Here is a 21,400-nt window from a genome sequence, read left to right as displayed (position 1 = left end):
AGTGAAATGACTCGGAACCAGAAAGTAAAAAACCTAATCTTTTCGCTTATAAGTGGGAACTAGACAATGGGTACACACTGACATACAGGGCAAAATAATAGATATTGGAGACTCTAAAAGGTGGGATGGTGGGAGAGGGTGTAAGAATGAAATATGAACTATTGGGTAAAATGTTCACTATTCGGGTTATGGGTACACTAAAAGCCCAGACTTCACTGCTATGTAATATACCCATGTTAAAATAACAAAAAACAAGCAAACAAACAAAAAACTGCACTTGTAGTCTCTAAATGTAAAATAAATAAATAAATAAAAGAGGTTAGCTTAGAAAAAAATAAAAAATACAACAGGAAACTCAATGAAATTACCTCACATTGAACCCAGATAGGAACAAGAGAAGGTTTTCGAATGAGACTTGGTACACTCATATTTGAGGGAGTTAATGGATTAGAACATGAGATTTAAAAGGACTCCGTGAGTTAAGATGATAAAAATACAGACAATTATTAGAGAAGCTAATAAACTGGCAACTAAGGAAACTTCAAAGTAGTTTATATTTAGATAGTAGTAGAAATGGGTTGGGATATAGGGCACAAGCAGAAGAGTTAGCTTAGATAGGATGGCAGATGTTAAATGAATTGTCATAGAAGGAAAAATAGAATAGGTTGCTTTGAATGTGTGGTTGTTGAATCATTTGGAAAGTGTCTTCTGATGGCTCTGTTACTCAAGTGAAATAAGCAGCAATGTCTAATGAAATAGTAATCCAAGTGAGTATGAGGAAAATAGAGTATTACTGATATGCTACAGCATCTCCTTGAAGTTAGTGAACATGAATTTAAAGTAAGTTCAGCCTGCAATAATATGTGTCAATCTCAAACCAAGTGTAATTTACTCATATGCCCATCAGAAATAGCTAGGGTGTTGAATTAAAGTAGGGTTGAGCTTTATCAGGCTATGACAATGGAGGGGAAAGAGTGATTTAAGGGTGTATGCAATTAGTGATTATAGAAGTAAAAGGTGTAATCTAATTCACACAAGGAGGCAATAGAGAATATGATGGGGATGACAGACACTGAAGGTTGGTAGGGTCAATGGATCGTGGGATGGAATAAACGTTGGGGGAGAAAAGGACTACAAGGAGTAAATTAGAAAGAGAAATGAGGCCGTGCATAAAATATAAAATACTTAACATTAAGATTATGTAAGTTAACATTGAGAAGATGACATAGTTATATATTATGGTAGTATAGAGCATACTAGAGTAGGAGTAGGTTGTAGAGTTAGAGGGAAGATTCAGATCTTTGAGTTGAGACAGTATGCTCCTAGGAGATGCTAATGTTGCAAATAAATAAACTTTGCAGATATTGAAATAATGAAGGCACTTAGGTGTTCTCCATGCCTTGGCTATTGTGATAAAGAGGATGTGATGTGTTTGCATGTGTATGTATGTAATATTACACAGCCACATAAAGAAGGAAATTTTGTCATCTGCGACAGCATGGATGAATGTTGATGGCATTATGCTTAGTGAAATGAATCAGCCAGATAAAGACAAACACTGTATCATCTAACTAATATGTAAAATTTTTAAAAGTCAAAGTCATAGAAACAGAATACTGGTTTTCAGGCAATTGGGACTGAGAGAAATGCGGGGGTGTTCAAAGGGTTATAATATTGTATATTTCAGTAGAGTTAGAAGGGAGAACTTGAAATGTTTCCAAGACATAGAAATGGTAAATACTTGAAGTGATGGATGCCCTAAATCTGACTTGATTATCACACATTCTCAGCATGAAACAAAACATCACGTGTATCTCATAAATATGTACAAACAGTAGTTATCAATAAAAAAATAAAGGCAAAAAAGATGAATAACTTCTGGGGAATTAATGTTCAAGGTAATGACTATAGCTAAAAATGATGCATTGCATTCTTGAAATTTGCTAAGAGAATAGATCTTACCTGCTATCCCCCACACATACAAATGATAACTGTGCAAGGTGACAGATATGTTAACTCAGGATAATCGTTTCACAATATATAATATACCAAGTCATTATCACACTTTACACTTTAAATTTGTACAACTTTGTCAATTATGCTTCGATAAAGTTGGAAAAAAATAGCAAAGTAAGGTTGAGATTGCTGGGCTCAGTGGCTCAAGCCTATAATCCCAGCACTTTGGGAGGCTGAGGCGGGAGGATCACCTGAGGTTGGGAGTTCAAGACCAGCTTGACCAACATGGAGAAACCCCGTCTCTACTAAAAATACAAAATTAGCTGGGTATGGTGGTGCATGCCTTTAATCCTAGCTACTTGGGAGGCTGAGGCAGAAGAATCAATAGAATCTGGGAGGCAGAGGTTGCAGTGAGCTAAGATCGCGCCATTGCACTCCAGCCTGGGCCTCAAGAGCGAAACTCTGTCTCAAAACAGACAGACAAACAAATAAAGTAAGGTTGGGATTACATTAGAGAAAGATATAACATGTCAGAGGTTAAATGTTAAAGAATTAGAGGGGATGCTCAGGAAGGTTGACTATGACTATGACAAGGAGAAGATATGGGTAGCATGGTTTGATGGCATCATCTTGAAATAAGTAAAGCTTTTAAGGAAGAGGACGGGACATGAGGAAAAGATGAAGACAACTATATAACATGTAGACATTGAGCTGTGAGAGAAGAGGGAGAAAGAATAACCACCACTTGAGAGTTTACAGTCAAAGGAAAGAGATTCCTAAGAAGAATATGAAAGAAGTGTACAGAGCTGCTTGGGGGAAAAGAACCACACAGTGAGGGATGACTTGGAAACCACTGGCTTCCTGGGATATCTGAGGTAATGGTAATAAGGGATTAATTTTAATGGCCTCAAAGGTAGATCATGGTGGGTTGATTGTGAGAGTTGGCATAAAGTTAATAGTGCTGGGTTCTGTCAGAAGCTCACAGAGCTGGATAGACATTTGGAAATTTCTCCAAAGGCAGTGCTACAGCTACAAGACTCTGTGCTGCACTTCACTTACACAGGTGGCAGTGTCCACGGCGCTACAGGACACAGCTCCAGTGATGCTTCCTAGGGTCTCTGATCACCTCTTGGATGGAGGTTCATGGGTAGAGAAGGGAAACTCATTGTGACCTGACATGTAGATTTCTGAATTCTCCACCATACTTCCCACTTTTGTAGAGTGGAAAGTGTTTATTCACCAAAATCACTTAATGGCTTTGAAGATTATCATGAACTACATTATTAGTATTGCCATTTTGCATACACACACACACACGTGCGCACGCGCACACACACACACACTAATTTTTACTGAATGCAATGACTCCAATATTCTCAACATATCAGGAGGATCAAATTTTTCTATTTAGAGTAAAATGAGGAAATGAGCCAGGAAATAAAGTTTCATTAAACCAGCTGGTGTCTTCCTCATAAAAATTTTTCAAGTCTGAAAATCAACTATTTAACCAAATTAATCGGGAGAAAACTTTGTAAAATATGCCACTGACTAAATATTAGAGAAATATGAATACTATGTTTTTAAAAATCAGAAATGTTGTGATATAGAGAATTTTGCTTTCTAAGCCTTTTATTTTCTCCTCCAAAATTCTGAGATATTTCAACAATAATGATATTCTCTTTTATATTCTCAGCTTATTGTGTTTTTTTTTCTGTTTTCTACTCACTGGATTTAGATTATTATAACTTACACTACTTAAATTTCGATTTGATGTATTAACATAACTTCCCCCACCCCCATCCCCAAGTCAGTTTCAGCATTTATTTTATTTGGCTTGTGATAAATCTCACCATGTCAGTCATGGGTAAAGTTAAGGTTTTCAGTTTATGTCACAAATATAACTAAGGTTTTCAGTTTATGTCACAAATATAACTAACTAAGTATGCACTGTGACTATGAAATAAGACACTGCATTTGCAGAAATGCATAGGTTGACATATTTCAACATATAATAAAATTATATTTTCTTATTAATTTTGAAAAATGATTTTAAAAATAGCAATCACATATTTGCATGAGGAATGTATTAATTAATGGAATGCTTCCACTTGGTCACTCAATAATTTTCAACAGGAAAGCTTAATCTTTTGGAGTTAATTATCTCAAAAGCTGGGCTGCTACATTTTTCTTTGCTTGAAATCAATAGTCACATTTATAAGGCTATTTTTTTTATTATACTTTAAGTTTTAGGGTACATGTGCACAATGTGCAGGTTAGTTACATATGTATACATGTGCCATGCTGGTGCGCTGCACCCACTAACTCATCATCTAGCATTAGGTATATCTCCCAATGCTATCCCTCCCCCCTCCCCCCACCCCACAACAGTCCCCAGAGTGTGATGTTCCCCTTCCTGTGTCCATGTGTTCTCATTGTTCAATTCCCACCTATGAGTGAGAAGATACCGTGTTTGGTTTTTTGTTCTTGTGATGATTTCCAATTTCATCCATGTCTCTACACAGGACATGAACTCATCATTTTTTATGGCTGCATAGTATTCCATGGTGTATATGTGACACGTTTTCTTAATCCAGTCTATCATTGTTGGACATTTGGGTTGGTTCCAAGTCTTTGCTATTGTGAATAATGCCGCAATAAACATATGTGTGCATGTGTCTTTATAGCAGCATGATTTATATTCCTTTGGGTATATACCCAGTAATGGGATGGCTGGGTCAAATGGTATTTCTAGTTCTAGATCCCTGAGGAATTGCCACACTGACTTCCACAATGGTTGAACTAGTTTACAGTCCCACCAACAGTGTAAAAGTGTTCCTATTTCTCCACATCCTCTCCACCACCTGTTGTTTCCTGACTTTTTAATGATTGCCATTCTAACTGGTGTGAGATGGTATCTCATTGTGGTTTTGATTTGCATTTCTCTGATGGCTAGTGATGGTGAGCATTTTTTCATGTGTCTTTTGCCTGCATAAATGTCTTCTTTTGAGAAGTCTCTGTTCATATCCTTTGCCCACTTTTTGATGGGGTTGTTTGTTGTTTTCTTGTAAATTTGTTTGAGTTCATTGTAGATTCTGGATATTATCCCTTTGTCAGATGAGCAGATTGCGAAAATTTTCTCCCATTTTGTCGGTTGCCTGTTCACTCTGATGGTAGTTTCTTTGGCTGTGCAGAAGCTCTTTAGCTTAATTAGATCCCATTTGTCAATTTTGGCTTTTGTTGCCATTGCTTTTGGTGTTTTAGACATGAAGTCCTTGCCCATGCCTATGTCCTGAATGGTAATGCCTAGGTTTTCTTCTAGGGTTTTATGGTTTTAGGTCTAACGTTTAAGTCTTTAATCCATCTTGAATTGATTTTTGTATAAGGTGTAAGGAAGGGATCCAGTTTCAGCTTTCTACATATGGCTAGCCAGTTTCCCCAGCACCATTTATTAAATAGGGAATCCTTTCCCCATTGCTTGTTTTTCTCAGGTTTGTCAAAGATCAGATAGTTGTAGATATGTGGCGTTATTTCTGAGGGCTCTGTTCTGTTCCATTGATCTATATCTCTGTTTTGGTACCAGTACCATGCTGTTTTGGTTACTATAGCCTTGTAGTATAGTTTGAAGTCAGGTAGCATGATGCCTCCAGCTTTGTTCTTTTGGCTTAGGATTGACTTGGTGATGCGGGCTCTTTTTTGGTTCCATATGAACTTTAAAGTAGTTTTTTCCAATTCTGTGAAGAAAGTCATTGGTAGCTTGATGGGTATGGCATTGAATCTGTAAATTACCTTGGGCAGTATGGCCATTTTCACAATATTGATTCTTCCTACCCATGAGCATGGAATATTCTTCCATTTTTTTGTATCCTCTTTTATTTCCTTGAGCAGTGGTTTGTAGTTCTCCTTGAAGAGGTCCTTCACATCCCTTGTAAGTTGGATTCCTAGGTATTTTATTCTCTTTGAAGCAATTGTGAATGGGAGTTCACTCATGATTTGGCTCTCTGTTTGTCTGTTGTTGGTGTATAAGAATGCTTGTGATTTTTGTACATTGATTTTGTATCCTGAGACTTTGCTGAAGTTGCTTATCAGCTTAAGGAGATTTTGGGCTGAGACAGTGGGGTTTTCTTGAATCAATCATTCTGAAATTTAACATAGGGAAAAGTTTTTTAAAGTCTAAACATAGTTTTTAACTTCAGTTTCTGGTCATAAACTATATAACTATTAAAAATATCTAGGACATTGTTGCCATTTTCTCATCAAGAGTAGCTTTTGCTACTATTAGTACAACTTTACATTCTGCAATATTGTTATAGGGGACAGGAGGTATCCTGTAATCTGGCCCCCTAAATGCCCCATTTAAGAACATATGTTCTCATCAGTATAAACTTTCTTCCTTCCTTCAATGTATTAATTTCCATATAAAAAATAGTAAGTTAGTACAGACATGTGCAGATAAAATTTGAATCAACATCATGAAATCTTTAAGTCTTCCTGGCATACCTGATTAAAGGAATCTTAGCCCCATAATGCTTTGCACAACCTCCAATATTTCTTAATATCCAGTATTCTTCCACTGTGCCCTCTGTATCTCATTTTGTCCGCAGAATATTTTCCAAGTATCCACAATGTATTTTCTTTTTCTTTATTTTTTTATTTTTTAGAGACGGGGTCTCATGTTTTCACCCAGGCTGGCATGTAGTGTTGTGAACCAAGCTCATGTCAGTCTCAACCTCCTGGGCTCAAGCAATCCTCTCACCTCAGCCTCCAAGTAACCGAGTAGCTGGGGCTATTCACCTGGCTAATTTTTTGAAAAAAAGAAATTGTGGATATGGGGTCTTACTATGTTGCCCAGGCTGGTCTGGAACTCTTGGAGTCAAGCAATCCTCCTGCCTCAGCCTCCGAAAGTGCTGGGATTACAGATATAAGCCACCACACCCAGCCCACAATATTTTTTCTACACTTTCTTTCTTTTTCTCACTGAAACCTGAGGACAGTTTTTCTTGTAGCCTTCTGAGTTGGTCACTATTCATTCTTCTACAGTTGTGTACCACAGACAGTGAAGTGTATAGACAGTGTTGCCCTTGTTGCCATATTCAGGCCATTTTTTCCCTTCTCCTTCTGAAAACCCTAGCCAGCAGCTGTATCTTCTCTCTCTCTCTGACTCTCTCTCCCCCTCCCCCTCTCCCTCGCTCCTTTTCTAGTAGCTTTTCTCTCAGTTTCTGCTTATCCTTTACTAAATGTTTTAGCATCTAGCTTGCTGACCTTTTCTTTATCACCACTGTGGTCATATTTTTTGATAACTTTGGTATCCCTCTTGGAAATCCACTCACTCTGGTTGTTTAAATTTTTTGATAATTATTTTGCTAATTTCCCCCTCTCCTTCACCTCAGTCCATCTCCCATGGTCTTATCCTATAAGTTATCATGCCTTTAATTGCACACCCTGAAATACCTTTAATTTAAATTCTTTCACTCTCTGATCCCCACTTCCTGTATTTCAAGTTCACTCACTCATGTACTGTAATGACAAAATTTCATAAATTTTTAAAAAAGCAACAGGACCTCCAATTATATGACTACATTTGACATTCCTGTGTCTAGTATCCCCTGCAGGTCCCCATTTTCTTTTAAAAAACATACTTACACATCCACTTTCAAATTCCTTGATTCTCTTTTTCTATGTTCCATTGACCTGAAAACATCAAACCTGTTTAATTCTCATCCTACCATTAAACTCTTGTCCATTTTATATATATCTAATATAGCAGCTCAAACTTAATGTATTCCAAATTCATAATTGATTACTGAGCCCTGGACAAAGCTTCTTTTCTGCCAGTATTCATTTACATTACTCTTTGATTTCTTCTTTTCTCTCTTTTGACACGTCTTGTCCATCAACAAATCCTTTAAACTCTCCCATAACTACGTATCATGGATATGAACACTTTTATCATTAGGAATGTTAACACCCTTGTTCAAGCCAAATTCTCAGCTGGAACATGTCAATAGCTTCCCTCTTGACCTCATTGTTTTGAACCTTCATTCAGGTACATGTCAAATAGTGAATGGAAGTCTCATCAAAAAAGCTAATATTTTGGCGGAGATTTGAATGATGTGAGGGAATGTGCAGCTGTCTAAGGAAGAGTGTTCATGGCAGAGGGAGTACCTATTGCAAAATCCTTGGCCTATTCAGACCCTATCCATGCATGAGTCCAGACTAACTGCTCTGGAGAAAGCAAGGGAAGTAGCAGCAATGAAGTTAGAAGAGAAACCAGAATCTGGGGCAGCTTTAGATCATGAATGCCTTTGTAACGTCCTTCATTTTCACTCTAAGTACAATGGCAAGTATTGCAGTGTTGCTGGCAAATGAGTTACTTTATTTGGTTTATATTTTTGAATTGTTGTGTGACTGTTGTTTTGAAAGGAAACTGTACAGACACAAGGGCACATGCAAAGAGACCTGTTAATAAGCTATTATAGTAATTACAGTATAGCAAACTGGGTAGGACAGTGACTTAGATTAGAATTGGAGAGAGGGCATAATAAGAAGGGGTTGGATTGTGGATGTATATTTAAGATGGAGTCAATACAATGTTTCTTTAGAGCGGATTGAATGAGAAAGAAAAAGAACAAATATATTGGCTCCATAGTTTTTGACCTGAGCAACTAGAAAACAGATTGTGATTATTTTAGATGCTGAAAGTTACAGGTAAAGTAACTGTAAAATAGTTTGCTTGTTTATCATTTTTTATCCACAAAAAAAGAATATATATGTTTTAAAATCATGTTATTCCTCTGCCAATGCCATTCAGGGGGTTCCCGTACATTAATAAAACCTAAAGGATTTAAAATGCTTACAAGGTGAGCCATATTTTCCTCCTGCCTATCTCTCTGCCACCATCTCCTACTAAGTCACCACTTTGGTCTTTGAGATGTTTCCTGAATATCTCAAGGACCTCTTGCTTCAATCCTCGGTATTTGCCGTTCCCTTTTCTGAAGTGCACATTTCCCAGAAAGCACAGTAGCAATTTGTACACTTCCTTCAGCCATTCACTCAAATATTATCTCCTCAAAGATGTCTTTCCTGTTGATCCTGACACAGCCTGGAAATACCTAATCTCAATTTCTCCCTCCACTTTTATCGGATTTAATTTATTAATTATATAGCACCTCTCCCTATCTGTCATTATACTCATGTATTTATAATTTTCTCTCCCTTCCCCATAAACGAATGTATAATAAGGCAGAGGAGTTGCTGTTTTAATAGGTTTAATACTAGCTTTCTATATTCTAGGATAGAGGTATAGCATGTTAATTTTACTTATCAAATATGGATGGTTTTGTCTAAGATTCTTATTTTCATCTTTAAATAACTTTTACATCTGAATTATTTGCTTTCCGAAATCCAGGCAGTGACCTTGTTGCTCAGTTTATGCTTAAAAGATAAATTCGTCATATGAAGTAGTCCATAGGTCTGGACATTTGTCTATGCCCACACAAGTCACAGTATGTAAGCATGCAATAGTATTGCAAAGATTCTATTATAAGAATAAATCTTAATTTACTTCGAAGGGTTTTTTGCCCAAGTAGCGGAACAGGTTCAATGACAGCATTGAAACTGATACAAGGAACTTTCCATCAGAATCCCCATGTCTGCATGATGAAACCAAAGAGACAAATGTGAACTACAATGCTTTAAGACAAAAATTACAACTTAAACATTATAAAAATTACAAATATAACTGTTCATTTCCTGGAAAAAAATGTATCAAAAGTTGATTCCAAGTTTTCAAACAAGTGATGAGAGTATTTCAAGTTACCACAGGCAGAGAAAACTATCTGAAGTTAGTTTATAACTATCTCCTTTCCATTTGCTAGAATAGTATAGAGTTTGAAAAAGCTATTTCAGCAGCTAGAAAACTTTAAGCAGAAGTATACTTCCAATTTGAAGTTAACTCTTTAAAAAATATTTTTTCTAATTTTTTGCTTTATGAAATTATTATTTTAATACAGTAATAATTTTTACTAACTGTTAGTAAAATATTGAACATTTTATTTTTAATTGTATTAAATTTATGGGCTTTTCTTAATATTTTGAAAAAATACATTTTGAAACCTATTTAAAATGTAGTAAATATTGTTTCACTGATTTTTACCTTAATTGATAAATTAACTTTAAAAATAAATAGCAGTTATAAATACTAGTAGTTCTGTATTACATAAAACATTTACCAAAATGCTGGTGATGGAATTTTGTTCTGATATTGCTGTCCCTACTCTATTAATGCTGTGTTCCCAACAGTGCCTGACACTTCTCATTAAAATCAGTAGTGTGCATTCCATAGGTCACTGGACAAGTTTGGAATGTTATGTCCAAGAAATAGAGTAAAGCTAATTAACTAATGAATATTGGCTTTATTGGCAAAAGGAAACCTAATAGTAGAAAGATATTTAAATCAGTGGTAAGAAATCATTTTAGGAAGGAAAAAGTAAAAGAGGATAAGAGTATTGTTTTTGTCTCCTCTTTTCCACTATTATATTTTATTTTCATTATTTTTTTCCTTCCCTTTCATGTATCTTCACAGATCCTCGCTGCTTTCCTATGTATCATTTCCCATTTTACCACTAAAATGACACCTTAAATATTTCCATCACAATCATGAGGTTACCCTTACCCTAAAGTCTCAAAATAGTTTTATATAAAAACAAACTATAAATTGGATGTTTTAGAAACATGGTGATCTGAAAGGTCTTTCCTTTCTCTCCCCCTGTATTTAAAACAATTGGCCTCTGACTAAAATGGCTGCTGGACACCTAGAGTAGCTCAAATTAGTTAGCAATAAGTCTCTCTGAGCATTTCAACAGAAGTTAATGCACTTTTGTAAACACATTTATTAAAAAGGTCCATGTTGTTTCAGAGTTTGCTTTTGTTTACTTTGCTTTTGTTTTCTCTGTTTTACATTCTTAAATGTCAAGGCTACTATTGAAACTTCTTTTTCCTTGACAGCAGGCTGAGTTGATAGGATGACATTTTTCTTATGAGTAAGACTTGGAAGTGCCTCTTAGATTTCAAGCCATCACTGGGAGTGGGGGATTGGAGATGATTGCCTGAAACTCAGTAGGAAAGTTTTCCCTTTTTGAAAAAAAAAAAAAAAAAAAAAAACTTTTAAGTTCAGGGATACAAGTGCAGGTTTCTTACATAGGTAAACTTGGGTCATGGGGATTTGTTGTACAGATTATTTTATCATCCAGGTATTAAGCCTAGTACACATTAGTCCTCCGCCTTTGGGTCAAACCTCTCTGAGCCACACATTGCAGATAGTATTTGGGGGGTCTCTTACCTAGTGTGTACTGAGAGTAGAAAATCTTTGGCCTTTTTTTTTTTTTTGGATCAATAAAACTTGCTCTGTTTAGAAACACTTTCTCAGAGTTGCTGCTGCCCAGTGTTCATCCAACACCATTTGGATCTGATTCTTCTTAGTGGCTAAATATTGGTTCTTCAATTCATAGACCTGATCCTGTTCTTTGGAAACTGCAACACAAAGTAAGCCCAAATGTCACATGTGTCTTTAACTGCTCTTGGTCAATTCAGTCCATTCCAACTCAAAAGGAAAATTGAAACTCATCAACTTTTAGGATGTGCTAAAGCTCTTCTCTTCTTCTCTATGCTATTACATGCTCATCCTCAATAGGAAGCGATGCTACCTCTCATTAAGTTGGTATTTGGAGTGATTTCTGGATATCTAGCCAGCCCCTCAGAATGAGAGACGTAAAGTAAATATATCTTACTATCTGTGGAGTGGTAGAGTAAAATACATAAAGGTCTTCATCTATGGAATAGCAGAGTATAATAATGCACTTAAAGTTAGGACAAACTTAATTTTATTAACCACTCTAAAATTTGTAAGTAATATGGCCAAAGCAACTAATGTAATTTCTATGGGTATGTTTCCTCATTTATAAAAGTGATAAATAATAATATATTTCACAACTTACAAGAATTGAATGAGAACTTAAGAAAATTGTGTAAAGGTAATTAGCCTAGTGGCTGGCATATGATGGGTGCTGAAAAAAAGTGGATGATTATTTCTGATATGAATGGAGAAATAATTTAATTCTGTAAGATGAAAATGCAAAGCTGTATGCCTCAAACTATAGGAAAGGTAAATTACTACAGCATTTTATTGATGCTATTTCAGTGAAATTGTGCCAACACGGCCTTTGATCCCTTTTATGAAATTATTTTGTGTTCTTATAACAGATTTAAAATAATAAATGTATAGTTAAATTCACTTCATTAATAAATCAGCTTCTACCAACTTAAAGTCATGAGAAGTCATATTTTTGGTCTTAAAATATTTGGTGTTTACATTAGAAAAAACATTCTTTCATTTGGGGTCCCATTTATTTTATAATAGAAGGTTTACTAAATATTAAGTGCCTAAAAATTAAGGCACAGGACTGTTTCCTACAAATTAATTAGAAGTGAGGGCAGTAGAAGCCAGAACACCAGTGTGTGTTCTTTAGCAACTTATAGATTGCAGTTAATGAAATACAGTAGACTGGAATATAGATTGTTTGAAAAACAATTTTAAAAATGACAACTAACAAACAGAAGTCCTATAAGTAGCCCAACTATAACTAGACCATTATCATCCACTGGCAGTCTATCCTGTCTCAAATTCATGTAGTCATCATTAACTCCTGCTAGCACATCATCAGTATATACTGGCTCTACTAAACATTAAAAAAATCACATTTGTCATGTTTTTTCTTCATATTCCACTAGTTTTCCAAAACATATACTGTATTGTTAAGTATCAGTTTAGGCCAAAGTTTATTTTATTCTTAAATTCCCAAAAGAGATCATTAAGAGCATACATTGAAAATTTAGTTTACTGTAATTCTTTCCAAATACATAAATAGGAGCTTTTTGGCTAAGATCACAGGTATGTATAAAAAAATGATTAATAGTACCATATAATTTAAACAAAGCCTTATTCCTTTTGGAATAATGTTAATAGGCTTTTCTGAAAACATTTAAATTATAATTTTTCTAATTTACACTGATGTATTTACAGCTGTATATCAGGATTTACTGAAAAAAACTGTGAGAAAGCAATTGACCACTGTAGACTGCTGAGCATCAACTGTCTGAATGAAGAATGGTGTTTCAATATAATTGGAAGATTCAAAGTAAGTAATTTAATACATGGCAACATAATTTAGCCCTTCAAAATACAATAGACTCAGTTAGTCTATATTTCAAATGCTCTTATTAATCTTAGCCAGAGAAATATATCCTTATATTTATATTTAAATGTGAGTTATGTAAAGCTTAGCAATAGGGGTTTTAATTTATAAGAATTATGTTGGGAGGGAATTAATAAATGTTCTAGGAGGTGTTTTTATTATAAAGTAAGTATAAAGCTAATTGAGGCCTGGTGATATACTTCTTAGTATATAAAACCCCAGTTACTAATACTTTAAGCTCTTTAACTAGATGAGAAATAAAATCAGTCTAGTGGTTGATTGTTAGGGTCCATAAAATATGCTTTTTTAGTGAATAGTTTTGGAAATTACTTTACAAATACAATATATCTGTACTACACATGGTAAGGGATATTCCACAACCTAGCAATGTTACTTGTAGGTGTGTGTATTAGAGAAATTATCAGGTATTTACTGAGAGACCTACACAGGAATTTTCACTTCAAATCTGAAACTAAACCTGGTAAATAAGAGAACGGACAATTTCATCATGGTGTAGTCTTACAATGGAATTATAAAAACTAGTTAAAATGAATAGACAATAGCTATATGTATTAATACTTACAAATATCAAAATATTGAATTTTAAAATTTTATAAACTTGAGGATTACACACACCAGCTTTATTTGAAAGGCAAACTATAGGGAGGTAGATGGGAGAATGAAATCAGGGAGAGTACAAAGGGAACTTCCAATGTTTCCCCAAAGCTTTTTTTTTTCAAAAAATAATTTTTTTGAGAAATAAGGCAAGAAAAATAAATACAACATGAAGATAGAATAAATAAAATGGTATGGTTTTGATAAGCATTCCTCATTACTATTCATTGGAACGCTATAAAAATTAAAAAGTAGAACTAACAAGTTAAATATGGCAAAATCCCAGGATTCATTATAACTTTTTAGAAACCAATAGTGCTTCTGTAATATGGCAACAACTAATTAAGACATGACACTAAAAATTAATACTATAAAAGTGAAATAAAGTATGATTATAATTGTATCAAAACACTTCAGAAAACATTTAACAAAATGTGGCTAATATCTCTATGCTGAAAACTAAAAAAAAGATTAGAGGGAAATGGAATATGCCCTATAAATAAAGTTATAAAATATTTATGAATTAGAAAAATTAATATTTTATGATGTCCTTTCTTCTTACTGATATTAACAAATGTTTTGTAGAAATGGGTAAGCTGATTATAAAACTGATATGAAACATCAAAGGACTTCAATAGCTAAGCAATCAAAAATAACAGCAAATCTGAAGGATTTTACCAACCTGATTTCAGGAGTTACTTTCAAGCTAGAGTATCAAGGCAATGTGGTACTAGCATGTGATGCTTAATACTGAGGGTCAACTTGATTGGATTCAAGGATGTCAAGTATTGACCCTGGGTGTGTCTGTGAGGGTGTTGTCAAAGGAGATTAACATTTGAGTTGGTGGGCTGGGGAAGGGAGACCCACCCTTAGTCTAGGTGGGCACCATCTAATCATCTGCCATCACAGCCAAAATGTAAAGCAGGCAGAAAAACATAAATAGGCTAGACAGGCTTAGCCTCCCAGCCTACATCTTTCTTCTGTGCTGGATACTTCCTGCTGTCGAACATTGGACTCCAAGTTCTTTGCTTTGGGACTCAGACTGGCTTCCTTGCTCCTCAGCTTGCAGACAGCCTACTGTGGGACCCTGTGATAGTATGAGTTAATACTCCTTAATAAACTCCCCTTTTCGTATAAATCTATCCTATTAGTTCTGTCCCTCTAGAGAACCCTGACTAATACATAGCATAAGGATGAACTAGAAGATCACACACACACACACACACACACACACACACACACACACACACACACATACAGAGGAAAGGAGACTTCAAAGATAGATCCACAGGGAAATTTCTGTTGAATTCTGTCAAAAACACCAAGGTAATTTAACTAACAAAGGAACATCTTATCAAAACACACGTGGAAAAAAAGTGAGTCCATATCCCCTACGTCAAACCACACAATAATTAATTTGACATGAAGCATAAACCTGAGAGTTAAAGAGAAATTTATAAAACTTCTTGAGAATAAAATGGAGCAAAAAAAAAAAAAAAAAAAAACACCAAAGGATGAGGTTCTTCATGACCATGTATTAGACTAAACTTTGTTAGATAGGGCACAAATTAATTGGTTTATTGAACTTAATTAAATTTAAAAACTTCTGTGCATCAAAATAATTTTTAAAAAGACAACAATAACCAGTGATTACCCACCTAAATTTACATTAGAAATAAACATAATCATAATAGAGGTATGTACTGTTCACATGAGATAATATGAAATAAAATGTCTTTATTGAAACAAAATGATGGAAAAAATTGAGAGAAATACTAACCAGAAACCAGTTGATGCCTACCTTACTTTTATGTAAAACAGACCTTAAAACTTAAAATCAGAAATCATAAAATTCTGATTTTTAAAATTCTTAAAATTAAGAAATTAATAAATCCTCTTTCACGGTGGGGTGTATTTGTTTCTTCATGAAAAACTATGTGTGAGTTATATTGTTAATTTTTAAAGGGAAAGAACAAATAAAATTAGAAAATATATTGTATAGATAATCTTTAGATATAAATGAAAATAAAGGTAAATACACATTTTAAATGTTCAAACTGTCTCAAATTTTTAAATTTAATTTTATTTTGCTTTAAGTTCTGGGATAGATGTACTGAATGTAAACGTTCGTTACATTGGTATACATGTAGTATGGTGGTTTGCTGCACCTATCAACCCGTCATATAGGTTTTAAGCCCCACATGCATTAGGTATTTGTCCTAATACACTCCCTCTCCTTCCCGCCACTCTGCCTAACAGGCCTTGGTGTGTGATATTTCCCTCCCTATCTCCATGTGTTCACACTGTTCAGCTCCCACTTATGAGTGAGAACATGTGGTGTTTGCTTTTCTGTTCCTATGTTGCTTTGCTGAGGATGATGGTTTCCAGCTTCATCCACATCTCTGCAAAGGACATGAACTCATTCTTTTTTATACTGCATAATATTCCATGGTGTATATGTGCCACAGTTTCTTTATCCAGCCTATCATTGATGGGCATTTGGGTTGGTCCCAAGTCTTTGCTGTTGTAAATAGTGCTGCAATAAACATACGTGTGCATGCGTCTTTATAGTAGAATGATTTATAATCATTTGGGTATATACTCAGTAATGGGATTGCTGGGTCAAATGGTATTTCTAGTTCTATATCCTTGAGGAATCACCACACTGTCTTCCACAATGGTTGAACTAATTTACACTCCCACCAAAAGTGTAAATGCGTTCCTATTTCTCCGCATCCTCAATGGCATCTATTATTTCCACGTTTTAATGATCATCATTCTAACTGGCATGAGATGGTATCTCGTTGTGGTTTGGATTTGCATTTCTCTAATGACCAGTGATGATGAGCTTTTTTTAATATGTTTGCTGGCTGCATAAATGACTTCTTTTGATGGGTGTCTGTTGATAAACTTTGCCCATTTTTTGGTGAGGTTGTTTTTTTCTTGTAAATTTGTTTAACTTCCTTGTAGATTCTAGATATTAGCCCTTTGTCAGATGGATAGTTTGCAAAATTTTTCTCCCATTCTGTAGGTTGCCTGTTCACTCTGAGGACAGTTTCTTTTGCTGAGCAGAAGCTCTTCATTTTGATTAGATCCCATTTGTCAATTTTGGCTTTTGTTGCAATTGCTTTTGGTGTTTTAGTCATGAAGTACTTGCCCATGCCTATGTCCTGAATGGTATTGCCTAGGTTTTCTTCTAGGGTTTTTATGGTTTTAAATTTTACATTTAAGTCTTTAATCCACCTTTAGTTAATTTTTGTATAAGGTGTAAGGAAGAGGTCCAGTTTCAGTTTTCCGCATATGGCTAGCCAGTTTTCCCAAAACCATTTATTAAATAGGGAATTCTTTCCCCATTGCTTGTTTTTGTCATGTTTGTCAAAGCTCAGATGCTTGTAGATGTGTGGTGTTACTTCTGAAACCTTTGTTGTGTTCCATTGGTCTATATATATATTTTGGTACCAGTACCATGCTGTTTTGGTTACTGTGTAGCCTTGAAGTATAGTTTGAAGTTAGGTAGCATGATGCCTCCAGCTTTGTTCTTTTTGCTTAGGACTGTCTTGGAAATATGGCCTTTTTTTCGTTGCATATGAAATTTAAAGTATTTTTTTCTAGTTCTGTGAAGAAAGTCGATGGAAGATTGATGGGAATAGCATTGAATCTATAAATTTCTTCGGGCAGTATGGCCATTTTCACAATATTGATTCTTCCTGTCCATGAGCATGGAATGATTTTTTCCATTTGTTTGTGTCATCTCTTATTTCCTTGAGCAGTGGTTTGTAGTTCTCCTTGAAGAGGTCCTTCACATCTCTTGTAAGTTGTATTCCTAGGTATTTTATTCTCTTTGTAGCAATTCTCAATGGGAGTTCACTCATAATTTGCCTCTCTGCTTGTCTGTTAGTGGTGTATAGGAATGCTTGTGATTTTTGCACATTGATATTGTATCCTGAGACTTTGCTGAAGTTGCATATCAGCTTAAGGAGTTGTTGGGCTGAGACGATGGGGTTTTCTAAATATACAATCATGTATTCTGCAAACAGACACAATTTGACTTTCTCTCTTCCTATTTGAATACCCTTTATTTCTTTCTCTTGCTTGATTGCTCTAGCCAGAACTTCCAACATTATGTTGAACAGGAGTGGTGAGAGAGGGCATCCTTGTCTTGTGTCGGTTTTCAAAGGGAATGCTTTCAGCTTTTGCCCATTCAGTATGATATTGGCTATGGGTTCGTCATAAATAGCCCTTATTATTTTGATATATGTTCCACCAACACCTAGTTTATTGAGAGTTTTTAGCATGAAGCGGTGTTGAATTTTGTCGAAGGCCTTTTCTGCATCTATTGAGATAATCATGTGGTTTTTGTCATTGGTTCTGTTTATGTGATGGATTATGTTTATTGATTTGCATATGTTGAACTATCTTTGCATCCCAGGGATAAAGCCAAATTGGTCGTGGTGGATAAGCTTTTTGATGTACTGCTGGATTCCATTTGCCAGTATTTTATTGAGGATTTTCACATCGAAGTTCATCAGTGATATTGGCCTGAAATTTTATTTTCTCATTGTGTCTCTTCCAGGTTTTGGAATCAGGATGATGCTGGACTCATAAAATGAGTTAGGGAGGAGTCCCTCTCTTTTTTTTCTGTTTTATTTTATTTATTTATTTTTTTCTTGTTTATCTTTTTTATTATTGTACATTAAGTTCTGGGGTACATGTGCAGAATGTGCAGGTTTGTTACATAGGTATACATGTGACATGGTGTTTTGCTGCACCCATCAAACTGTCATCTACATTATATATTTCTCCTAATGTTATCCCTCCACTAGTCCCCCACCCCCTGACAGGCCCCGGTGTGTGATGTTCCCCTCCCTGTCTCCATGTGTTCTCATTGTTCATCTCCCACTTATGAGTGAGAACATGTGGTGTTCGGTATTATGTTCCTGTGTTAGTTTGCTGAGAATGATGGTTTCCATCTTCATCCATGTCCCTGCAAAGAACATTAACTCATCCTTTTTTATGAATGCATAGTATTCCATGGTGTATATTTGCCACATTTTCTTTATCCAGTCTATCATTGATGGGCATTTGGGTTGGTTCCAAGTCTTTGCTATTGTGAACAGTGCCACAATAAACTTTTGTGTGCATGTGTCTTTATAGTTGAATGAATTATAATCCTTTGGATATATACCCAGTAATGGGATTGCTGGGTCAAATGGTATTTCTAATTCCAGATCCTTGAGGAATTGCCACACTGTCTTCTACAATGATTGAACTAATTTACACTCCCACCAACAGTGTAAAAGCGTTCCTATTTCTCCACATCCTCTCCAGCATCTGTTGATTCCTGACATTTAATGATCGTCATTATAACTGCCATGAGATGGTATCTCATTGTGGTTTTGATTTGCATTTCTCTAATGACCAGTGATGATGAGCTTTTTTTCATATGTTTGTTGACTGCATAAATGTCTTCTTTTGGAGAAGTGCCTGTTCATATCCTTCACCCACTTTTTGATGAGGTTGATTGTTTTTGTCTTGTAAATTTGTTTAAGTTCTTTGTAGATTCTGGATATTAGCCCTTTGTCAGATGGATAGATTGCAGAATTTTTCTCCCATTCTGCAGGTTGCCTGTTCACTCTGATGATAGTTTCCTTTGCTGTGCAGAAGCTCTTTAGTTTAATTAGATTGCATTTGTCTATCTATTGTTTAGAATAGTTTCAGAAGGAATGGTCCCAGCTCCTCTTTGTACCTCTGATAGAATTCAGCTGTGAATTCATCTGGTCCTTGGCTTTTTTTGGTTGGTAGGGTATTAATTAATGCCTCAATTTCAGAACTTTTTATTGGTCTATTCACGATTTGACTTCTTCGTGGTTTAGTTACGGATTTTCTTCCTCCTGGGAGGATGTATGTGTCCAGGAATTTATCCATTTCTTCTAGATTTTCTAGTTTTTGTTTTGTTTTGTTTTGTTTTTGCATAGAGGTGTTTATAGTATTCTCTGTTGGTAGTTTTTATTTCTGTGGGATCGGTGTTGATATCCCCTTTATCATTTTTTATTGTGTCTATTTGATTTCTCTCTCTTTTCTCCTTTTTTAGTCTGGCTAGTGGTCTATCTATTTTTTTAATCTTTTCAAAAGAACAGCTCCTTGATTCAATGATTTTTTGAAGGGTTTTTCGTGCCTCTATCTCCTTCGGTTCTGCTCTGATCTTAGTTATTTCTTGTCTTCTGCTAGCTTTTGAATTTGTTTGCTCTTGCTTCTCTATTTCTTTTAATTGTGATGTTAGGGTGTCAATTTTAGATCTTTCCTGCTTTCTGATGTGGGCATTTGGTGCTATAACTTTCCCTGTAAATACTGCTTTAGCTCTGTCCCAGAGATTCTGGTACGTTGTCTGTTTTCATTGGTTTCAAAGAACTTTGTTATTTCTGCCTTATTTTTGTTACTTACCCAAGAGTCATTGAGGAGCAAGTTGTTCAGTTTCCACAAAATTGTGTGGTTTTGAGTAACTTTCTTAATCCTGAGTTCTAATTTGATTAAACTGTGGTCTAAGAGGCTGTTTTTTTACATTTGCATCCATTCTTTTGCATTTGTTGAGGAGTGTTTTACTTCCAATTATGTGGTTGATTTTAGAGTAAGTGCTATGTGATGCTGATAAAAATGTATATTCTGTTGATTTGATGTGGACAGTTCTGTAGATATCTATTAGGGCTGCTTGGTCCAGAGGTGAGTTCAAGTCCTGAATATCCTCGTTAATTTTCTGTCTCATTGATCTGTCGAATATTGACAGTGGAGTGTTAAAAAGTCTCCCACTATTACTGTGAGGGAGTCTACGTCTCTTTGTAGGCCTCTAAGAATTTATTTTTATGAATCTGGGCACTTTTGTATTGAGTGCATATATATTTAGGATAATTAGCTCTTCTTGTTGCATTGATCCCTTTACCATTATGTAATGCCCTTCTTTGTCTTTTTTGACATTTCTTGGTTTAACGTCTGTTTTATCAGAGACTAGGACTGCAACCCCTGCTTTTTTTGCTTTCCATTTGTTGGTAAATAGTCCTCCATCCCTTTATTTTGAGCCTATACGTGTCTTTGCGTATGAGATGGGTCTTCTGAATACAGCACACCAGTGGGTCTTGACTCTATCCAACTTGCCATTCTGTGTCTTTGAATTGGGGCATTTAGCCCATTTACATTTAATGTTAATATTGGTATGTGTGAATTTGATCCTGTCATTATGATGCTAGCTGGTCATTTTGCACATTAGTTGATGCAGTTTCTTCTTAGTTTCATTGTTCTTTATATTTTGGTATGTTTTTGCAGTGGCTGGTATCAGTTTTTCCTTTCTATATTTAGTACTTCCTTCAGGAGTCCTTGTAAGGCAAGCCTGGTGGTCACAAAATCCTTCAACGTTTGCTTGTCTGTAAAGGATTTTATTTCTCCTTCACTTATGAAACTTAGTTTGGCTGGATATGAAATTCTGGTTTGCAAAATCTTTTCTTTAAGAATGTTGACTATTGGGCACCACTCTTTTCTGGCTTGTAGGGTTTGTGCAGAGAGACCCACTGTTAATCTGATGGGCTACCCTT

At 35.3% G+C, this 21,400-nt stretch overlaps 1 protein-coding gene across 1 annotated transcript in view; it reads left to right on the top strand.

Annotated features, from left to right (window-relative positions):
• The window catches only part of LOC100974207 (eyes shut homolog), a 1,877,183-nt gene that overhangs the window by 246,480 nt on the left and 1,609,303 nt on the right, over positions 1–21,400 (top strand). The window contains exon 7 of the mRNA XM_063605324.1: positions 13,034–13,148. Within this exon, the coding sequence (XP_063461394.1) occupies positions 13,034–13,148 (115 nt within the window). The remainder of the gene's footprint in view (positions 1–13,033; positions 13,149–21,400) is intronic.

Source organism: Pan paniscus, chromosome 5 (assembly GCF_029289425.2).
Source record: "Pan paniscus chromosome 5, NHGRI_mPanPan1-v2.0_pri, whole genome shotgun sequence".
Lineage (NCBI taxonomy): Eukaryota > Metazoa > Chordata > Mammalia > Primates > Hominidae > Pan > Pan paniscus.
The sequence above is the reverse complement of the archived record's forward strand: the minus strand, read 5'-3'. Positions and strand labels throughout refer to the sequence as shown.